Raw genomic sequence first — 8,951 nt, 5'->3', positions numbered from 1 at the left:
CAGTGACAGCTAGTACTCTTATCAGCAGAAAGTAACTGTAAAGTCCTTTTTATTCAGCACTTACCACAAAATGGCACACATCTAATCTACAGATGGGGGTTTTTTTGGAAGCTGAAAAACTAGTTTGCATATTCATCATCTATGCTTATTTGAAGAATTTATAAAACTTACCTATATCAATGTTATCTCTTCCTAGGGCAACAAGTGAAAGAAACAGTATTTCTCTGTAAAGGCTCCTGAAATTGTAAAAAGAAATGTCAATTTATATACTGCAATAACACACCACAAAACAATCTGTATTAAAAATAGATTGAAGCATTTAAAGATAATTTATTTTTTAAAAGTGGAATTTTGAACACAATTCCTGATTGCCACCTCCAAAATGTCGAAGTTTGTGACCTCTGGAGAACCTGGACTTCCCACACAGAGTCATCACTCGTGGTAGGTCTTTGATGCAGCTTCCAGCACATACCTCCAGTGCATGCAGAGTGAAGCACACACTTAAGGAACTCAACCAAATTCCACCAAATTTGACAAACAGGCAAGGAGCTTGTTCTTCTGCATTTCTACGTTATCTTGAAAAGGCAGGCATAAAAGCAAATGAACACCTTGTCAATGCCTTAGGTGTTGAAAAGCCTGCTATATATTTTGTTATAAATAGAAATCAGTAAATCCAGGCAAGAAATACAAATTCATAGGAAATGGTTTTCACTAATTCCACTGCTAAAAAACCTTCCTAAATACAAGACTTAACCTCTCTTCTTAGCTCCCCTTCTGTTCTCTACTAGAAGCTTAAAAACAAACAAAAAAATCCACCCATGCACCCTAGGAACAGTATAGGGTTTTTTATTTAAAAAAGCCACTAGTATATAAACAACATTTAATAGCAAACATACATGTGTATACACAGTCCCTACTTGATGTCCCAGAGTTAAGAAGTAAAAGAGGTGGCTGTAAAGAGGAGAGGGAGAGGAAAAAGTGAACATATTTTAGAAAAAAAATTGAAGAAACTAAATTTGTGAAAGTTATCACAAAAAGGAAAAATATTTAACAGACTGAGTGATACATTTGGGAAGACTGCTGAAGAACAGTGCTTTTTTCTTTAAAAAACACACTATGAAATTATAACTCATATTACAATAGCCTTATTGTTGCCCAACCTTGCTCCAGTTAGGCATGTTTGTATTCTTACCGCTGTCTCTTAATATGTGGCCATTTGTTCAGTCTCTCCAATATTTGACTCATTGGTCCGTACACATCATTCATCTTAATGCTTTTCACCATACTTCTCAAGAGCTCCTGGTTAAAAGAGTCATCATCTTTTTGCAATAAATGGACCATCGGGTACTTCTGGGCTGAAAAACATTAGAAATGCTGTGAGAATAAATACATTCTTTGTGTAACAAGTAGAAAGTTATTAAAAAAAGGTGGGAGTCTACACAAACTATGAAAACATTGACATATATGTAATGAACAAAGAAGAATAAACATCAAGTTAAAATAATATCAACATAAGGAAACACAAAAAGCACATAAGAGAAAACTCAACAGCTGTAATGGGTCATGAGCTATTTTCAGGCATATGATCCAACAATGGCAACAAAATTCTTAGTAAGCAAATTCTAAAAGTAAGAAAAAAAGCTGAATGGATGAACTGTCAATGTAAGTTCAGTGTATCACTGAAACATTCCCTCTGATTCCTCCCTTCCCAATGAAGAAAAAGCCACTGGAGATACTGGTCAATGATTTGAAACAGATATGCTGGAAAAATAAATTTGCTCAAGCAGTTTACTGCTCAATATACAAGCACCCTCCCTCCCTCCCAAAAGAAGTCACACAAACTAGAATAGCAACACCAAACTTAACACTCACTCTCAAACAAAAGAGTGCGATTTTGACCTGCAAGACAAAAAGTAGTATGATCAAAAATCAGTTATGTATCTTGTGTGAACTATTCACAAAGACATCTTTTTCCAAAACACATTCTTCAGTTGCATAAAGTGAAAATTGTTCTTTAAAAAAACACCAAAAAACCCAAGAAACAAAGCTTACTCTGAGCATTCCACAAAATATACAGAGGCTGCCTTGGATCCTGATGCAATTTCATATTGTCCCACAGCATCTGAATAAGAACATATTTACTGTCCTCTGACATACAGTTTCGTGGAATCTGAACAGGGGAATGCATAAAGATATTTTATTACAAAGTCATGACAGAGGACTTCTGTATTTAAAATATATCTTCACATCTATAGGCCTCATGGTAAAAAGCTTTAATATTAAAACTGCTGTTAAACCAGAGAAAGCTAAATCTGAACAGGATATCAGTGACATAGCAAATGAGTATTTTGCATATCTTCCTACAGTCCTAAAAATCATAACTTCCCCCTCCTTCTACTGCTTAACTAGTCAAACTGCGATAAAACCAGCTAGAAACTTTTCTTTGTAACTTTTCACAAATTACAGTGTGACTAGTTAAGAGCTAAACACCTACCCCACACAAGTACTGCTGAGCCCAAGTTCTGGAGTTACACATATTTTCCTTCAGTTGACACATTCTTTACCAATTCAGACCTGGGCCCAGCATATTGTAAAACATATTTCTAGGAGTTACTGAATTATCTAATGATTTCCTATATGGGAAAACAAGCATTTCTTGTATATCAATATTCTCTATCTGATTCCATACCTTGGAGTTTTTATTACAGTGCTCAGAAGAAAGTATTAATCCTGGTAAGTTGCTGGGCAGGTCCAAGCGTCTGAAATACCACACCAAATTCCAGAACACAATAGGATGATGATCTACAAAGTCCGCCACTGTTATTGCATGATCCCCTTCGTTTTCAAGTAAGCTCTCAAGCTCCTTCCATACCACTAACGGACTGAGATAAGGAACTGTTATAGGATCAGGACTAGGTAAGCGCCATTCTAGGCCCAAAGAATCCTGTGGTAAAAAAGAAAAAATGCCATTAGTTGGAATGTAATTATCTTTAAAAAGTCTTATGAATGCTTTTGGTCCATATGAGACACACCAACACCTAAAAGCTACAACTAATATTAAGTAATAAAACCTAATATTTCTTGTAATTGAGATGGTTAATTCTGTTCTAATTAATGCTGATTCACATTAATCTATCACACACTTTAAAAAAAAAAAAACAACTACATTTAAGGTAGAAAAACTACACACTGTTGGTCCTTGCAAAGTAGCAGGCAGGCTACCAGTAGGAATGATATGGCTGATCTTCTGGTTTTCCTTCTCATCTTCTTCCAGTGGACCAAAAGTACTGATGCTCCTTGCCACAGGGTGACTTGTGCATTCTGACCCAGAGGTATTTTGTCTTCTTCCTGAGGGGATCTGGATACCTCTGGCACAAATATTCTCATGCTGCTTAGATTTGCTAGGGTGGGGGGAGGAAGAAAAAAAAAAGGTTAAGAATCTCAGCTTTTTGTTTTACTCTGAGTGCTCAAACAAGTATACAAGACAGAAATAAATTGGAAATAGTCAACCTGACACCTCAAGTTCTACCCTGTCAGCCACCACACTCATGTTACAGTGCAAGTTTTATTTCCCCTTGCACTGTTAATGAACACAAACATCCCATAAAGAGTTCATAAACTCTGCAGAATTACAGATGCCTACATGAATTTTTATACTGGGGATGAAATGGTAAACACCATGCTGAAAAAGCACGACATGGCCAACTCAGAGGTAAGGGAGAGGCAGCAAGGAGATCCTCTCTCAAATCAATTTCTCCTCTTCAGAGAGTATCTTATTAAACTTATTTCTGTTGATAAGGAATACATGCATATCCCCAGAGAACCTGAGTAATGTCTCTGCAGAAAATGCAGGTTTACCTATTTGAATTTATATCCTCTTGAACAGACATTAGAGATGTAGCGAGGCCAACAGTAGCTGCAGCGTTACAGGACTTTCCACTCTGATTTGAAAAAAGTGATGGGAACTGCATGTTTTCTGTAGAAGGGCTGGACTTCAGAAAATAGCTGCAGGGAATGCAAAAAGCTTAATATTATCTAAAAAACCCAAATAAACACTTCACAATTATGAGCATTCAAAACAGAGGAAAATTCTAATAATATTATTACCGTCCAGGTCGCCGAAGATCTCTGATTTCTATGCTTAAAAAAGGCAGAAATAAATTGCCACAGAATGGACACGTGGTATTGAGATTTGAATCATCTGCTGTCCAACCTGCCATGATTTCTTCATCATGAACCAAACAGTCACAAGTTCGACACCGTGAACAGCTTGAGATGAGGACCTGCAGACAGCAGATAACAGAACTCCCTTGTAACACATTCTCAAAACAACTCTTCTTTTACAAAGCTGTAAAACAGCCAAAATCTTTGCCCTTAGATGAATACTACTCACCACCTGCATGCAAGTTCAGGCACATTTCTGTTCCAGGGCTTTAGGCTGGAACATTTGGGGTTAAATTTATGTATTTCAGAACAGCTATTAAATCTTAAATCCAAACTGCATTAGCAGACAGCTGATATGGTAAATGACTGGAATGAGCATTGTCTGAAAAACTTACTAAATGTAGGTCTCTGTTCTACTGTAGCAAGTAGATGGATGTGGAACTATGCTTGTGAAATAAATATACTTCAGTTAAGTGGGTTAGGTGGTCCTTTTATGGCTTCCCAGAGTAAAACCAGCTAGTTATTCAATATTTTTATTAACAATAACATGTAATTTGAAATCTGTTTGCAAACAATAGTACAGGAATATTTATGTAGTTACATGAATTATTCTTAGAATTTAAACACTCTTCTGTAGTGACTGCCAGTATAATAAAAATGAGGGGGGAAAAAAAGAGATGAAAATAACCAGTCATTAATCCAAATCCACTGAAACATCAAAAAAATAAAAAGAAAAAAAGAAAAAGGAGCAAAGCCGTAATAATGAAAAGCAAAATAATCTTACTACAAGCCACAACAAGAAATAGCTAATTATCTATTCTGTATTTTTAAATATATAGTGCTATTTAAGACTTGGTATTTTCACTTTAAACAAATTTAGCTGCACAAATTTAGCTGCACAAGGGATTTAGATGCCTGAATTCAGTGGCATCCAGTTCTCAAACTCTTGAGAACTGCAGCTTTAAGGACCAAAAGATGTGCCTTCAATAAAGACATTTCTAGAGCAGGATTTGAAATTAAACCTACTCTGTCACAGAAATATTTATCTATCTTTCAGAGGATTAGTTTTAAGCTTTGAGCTTTAACAGAGATTCAGATAGCATTTATATTTAAAGACATATGCTTTTCACGTATCAGTTAAAATCAATAAATTATCCTGTACCTCCATAGCGTAGTTCTGAAACACACTGGTACTACTTGTACTGCAAGAAGATATCAACTCTGATTTATCAGGTAGAGGGAACTTTGAAAGAGAACCTATTAACAGAAGAAACCCGAAGTATTAGTTATTCAGAATATGCATTTTTGGTAAACTGTTTTTCTGGTCAAACAACACTGCAGAAGATGCAACAAATCAGACAGAAAGAAATGTGAAGCTGGAGTGTGAGGCTGCCATCTGCCCAGCACCAACAACGGCAAAAATAAAATCTACCAACATAGAATTTCCATATGTTCAGTTTTCTCCTTGTACAACAGTTGGTAGCTTGGAAACAAATTTTACAGATTAAGTAATTCATATCCACACTTTCTGTCTGGACAAAAACTAGGGAAGGATTAGAGGTGCTGCTTGTAACCGCAGATATCGCTGACCCTTCTCTTTGCCGCACTGAACGAGCCAGGCTCCCCTCAGCCTCAGGATGCTCCAGTTCCCCGGCTGTGACGGCAGCCTCCACATCATACCAACTGGGGAGCCAAATCTGGGCATGCTCTTCTAGGTGCCAAGTGGAGGGCCCTAAGTAGACAGATCTTCCTTTCATCCTGATTCTGCTTAACACACTGTAGTCCGTAGTGACAGTAGTACAGAAATTGATACAACAGTCACTACCAAGTATCCAGTGCAGATTAGGGGAAAAGAAAAAAAAACAACAAAAAAGTCTGATAGTCAGCCTCAACATTAGGCTTATAGAAAATTATTATAATTTTCCAAAAAGGATTTTTACTACTTTAAAAAAAAAGAAAATCTGATTAATAAAGTTACCATTTGAAAGTTTTTATAGATGTTTTCTGGAACTGTACAACTTAAATAAGATAATTACATGAATACTGAAAGACCCAAAGGGTCTCCTATTTGCATAGCTGTAGCACCCAGAAACTTATTCAGGGTCAGGATGTTACTGTGCAAGTTATTCCACAAGAAAGAACACCCAAAACAAGGTTCTACAATAAAAATGTCCATAGGTAGGGACATATCTATATGAGTAATAGGTTTGAGGTAGGAAAAGAAAAATTAACCTTCTCCACAAAAAGGTCTAATGACTAGAATGATCCCAAACTGAGAATTATGAAAGAACAACTTCTAAAACTGGAATATTTTAGTTCAGATCAATGAATGCAGGGCAAAAGCAGTCTCTTACCACACTGGTCAAATTGTTTTGATGAGCCATCGTGGGAAGCTGAGCTTTCTAGGCTTGTCCTGCTGAGGCCAATTCCCTTAATTTCTGATGTGGTAGTCTCCTGAGGAGAAGCACTTTCAAAATCATTGCAGACATCTTCATCAGTTAGAGAAGTAGATTCTGAGTCCAGAGCTCCAAGAGATGAAACACTGGCTCGGTCTGAATTTTGATCCTGAGAGAAGAAAACAAATTCCACTGAGAAAAGGAAAGGAAAGCAAAAATATTTCTGAAAATAGAAGGTAGCTGCCTTTGTCTCAGTAAATTCAAGGTGTGAACTCCCCCTCCTTGGAAAACCCTTCAGCTCAGAACCGATGTGAAAGAAGGCAAGTTTCACTCAGGGTTAAATAGCTACATGAGGATTCTTTTTTAAAGGTTCTTCTAATAAAAATATTTAAATGAAAACTTAAGCATTTTAATCCTATAACTCTTTCCCACCATTGCTATAAAAGTTATCAGCAGCCATAGGATACATTAGGGTAGGCAAGGCATCATTATCACTTTAGTTAATTAGTCTCAGGTTGGTTTTAAGCACATTAGGGCAATACAGCAACAGCAAACAGCATCTATTTTCATTCCCAAGGACTGAGAACAAAATGAGTTTTGGTTTGAGTTGGTAACAGCAAAGAACATTCTAACCAAATGACCTCAGCCCAAAATTAGCCTTAAATTACTTTGGTAATCAATACGAGATTTTTTCATAAAAGCAGTAAAGACTTAAAAACATTATTGTTTATTTAAGTATTTTTTCTTTAGGTATATAAGGGAAGGCAGAGCAGTCTTCTCTGCCCTGTCAACACACCATAGTATACTTATGTTTTCCTATTAAATATACTCCAAACCCATACTAGACCAAAATTTTATTTTATTCAGGACAATAAAATTAGGATCCTGGCAATTCAAGTATGGGTAAAACAACTTAATGCACATAGTCTACCATGACGCATGTCATTCAAATGGGGATTCATCACATAGGAGTCAGCAATTAAACCTTTACACAGCTTTTCCCTTAATTTATAGCAACTTAGGTTTTCTGGGGGGCGAAAAAAATTATGAAAATTTACCTTTGAGGATGCAGCGTACATTGTAAATTTTGAGTACCATTTGCTAGCTTTCTCTGCAACCCCTTTTCCAGCAGAAAACATGCTGCTTTTTAGAACATCAAACTTAGGTGTTAACAGCGTATCCAAGTTGAATGACGGTGAAGACACAAGTGTTAATGCACTAGCTGCATCCTGGGACTGTTCCTTTGCTGGACTGTTTGGGGAATAAGCTGGGGAGGACCAAAGCCTGTCTCTTGGCCTTTCTTCATATTTTGCATGATAACTCTTGGATTTGGTAAGATTGGATGGCCTTGGGGAGTTTGGGGGAAGGCTGGACCTCCTACAAGGTTGGATTACTGTTGGGCTCTTTTTATTAGCATTTCTGTCATCACAGGGTTTTTGCAACTCGATACTTGGGGCACGACTTGACAAAGGGCTGCTCATATTGTTCATGTACATGACTATTTCTTCAGCTAAATCTCGTCTTGCAGATGGAGTAGAAACACTTCTATCATCATCCTCCTCCTCATCCTCTTTCTGTTGTTCTGTCTCGGCAACCAGCAGAGACAGTGGATCAAATCCAGTTTCAACATCTGTCTTTTCAACCAGCTTTACTGGAAAGCTGCTCTTTCTTTGCAGCTTTCTAGATTTTTCACTGGAGGATTTCACTGCTGTAGATGTTTCAGGTTCTGCATCCAAGTCTTCCAGATCAAAGATAACAGGAGACTCTGTTTTATCCGTAAAACTGCAATCAAAAGCTGCGTCTTCATCACTAGATTCTTTCTCCAGGCTTTCTCTCTTAGATCCTAAAGAGGAAGTTCTGATATTAAGAGTTTTTGGCCTTATGCTTTTCTGTAATGCACTAGATAGGATTTTGGCATCAGCTCCTAGTTTTTCAACAATTTCTCCAGGGTTTGCTTCTCGATTTATTCTATTTATCATGAGTCCCACTAAGCCATCTCCACTCAGGTTACGGTTCCTGCTTTCCCATGGTATCTCCCTTAAGTCAGGTTCTACTGCGCTTTTATGTCTTTTTCTTAAGGATTTACTTTTTATAACTTCTGCTTCACTGGCATCCTCAAAAGATGATGTAAACAGCAATCCTACAGAACTCTCTGAAAAACAGATGAAACAAGGTGCTTTATTTCTTGCTATGCAAGAAAACTAAACAAAATTACTAAAGAATGCAAGTTTGTCTCATCTTTCGAACAGTTTACAACACAGAGATGGAGTTCACTATGCTAGTGGTTGAAAAGTTGAGTTGACCATTATCATAATTTTTAAGAAGGGTCAGACAATAAAACATTTAAAAGGGAGCCAAATCATACAACCCAAGTACTTTGAGAGACACCAT

General features: G+C 36.9%; 1 protein-coding gene across 10 annotated transcripts in view; it reads right to left on the bottom strand.

Moving 5' to 3' along the window:
• DENND4A (DENN domain containing 4A) overlaps positions 1-8,951 on the bottom strand; it is a 61,954-nt gene that overhangs the window by 3,882 nt on the left and 49,121 nt on the right. For 6 of the 10 annotated variants that reach the window (XM_074881040.1, XM_074881039.1, XM_074881038.1 and 3 more), the window contains exons 22-32: positions 7,619-8,712; positions 6,519-6,729; positions 5,327-5,421; positions 4,108-4,283; positions 3,859-4,005; positions 3,191-3,401; positions 2,690-2,944; positions 2,053-2,170; positions 1,873-1,899; positions 1,193-1,355; positions 172-236 (exon numbers count right to left, since the gene is read on the bottom strand). In XM_074881040.1, the coding sequence (XP_074737141.1) occupies positions 172-236; positions 1,193-1,355; positions 1,873-1,899; positions 2,053-2,170; positions 2,690-2,944; positions 3,191-3,401; positions 3,859-4,005; positions 4,108-4,283; positions 5,327-5,421; positions 6,519-6,729; positions 7,619-8,712 (2,562 nt within the window). Of the gene's footprint in view, positions 1-171; positions 237-1,192; positions 1,356-1,872; positions 1,900-2,052; positions 2,171-2,689; positions 2,945-3,190; positions 3,402-3,858; positions 4,006-4,107; positions 4,284-5,326; positions 5,422-6,518; positions 6,730-7,618; positions 8,713-8,951 lie in introns of those variants that run through there. The other 4 variants (XM_074881043.1, XM_074881046.1, XR_012630491.1 and 1 more) reach the window with 3 other exon arrangements.

Source organism: Strix uralensis, chromosome 11, assembly GCF_047716275.1.
Source record: "Strix uralensis isolate ZFMK-TIS-50842 chromosome 11, bStrUra1, whole genome shotgun sequence".
Taxonomy (NCBI): domain Eukaryota; kingdom Metazoa; phylum Chordata; class Aves; order Strigiformes; family Strigidae; genus Strix; species Strix uralensis.
Note: the sequence above shows the minus strand (reverse complement) of the source record. Positions and strands in the feature narration are given on the sequence as shown.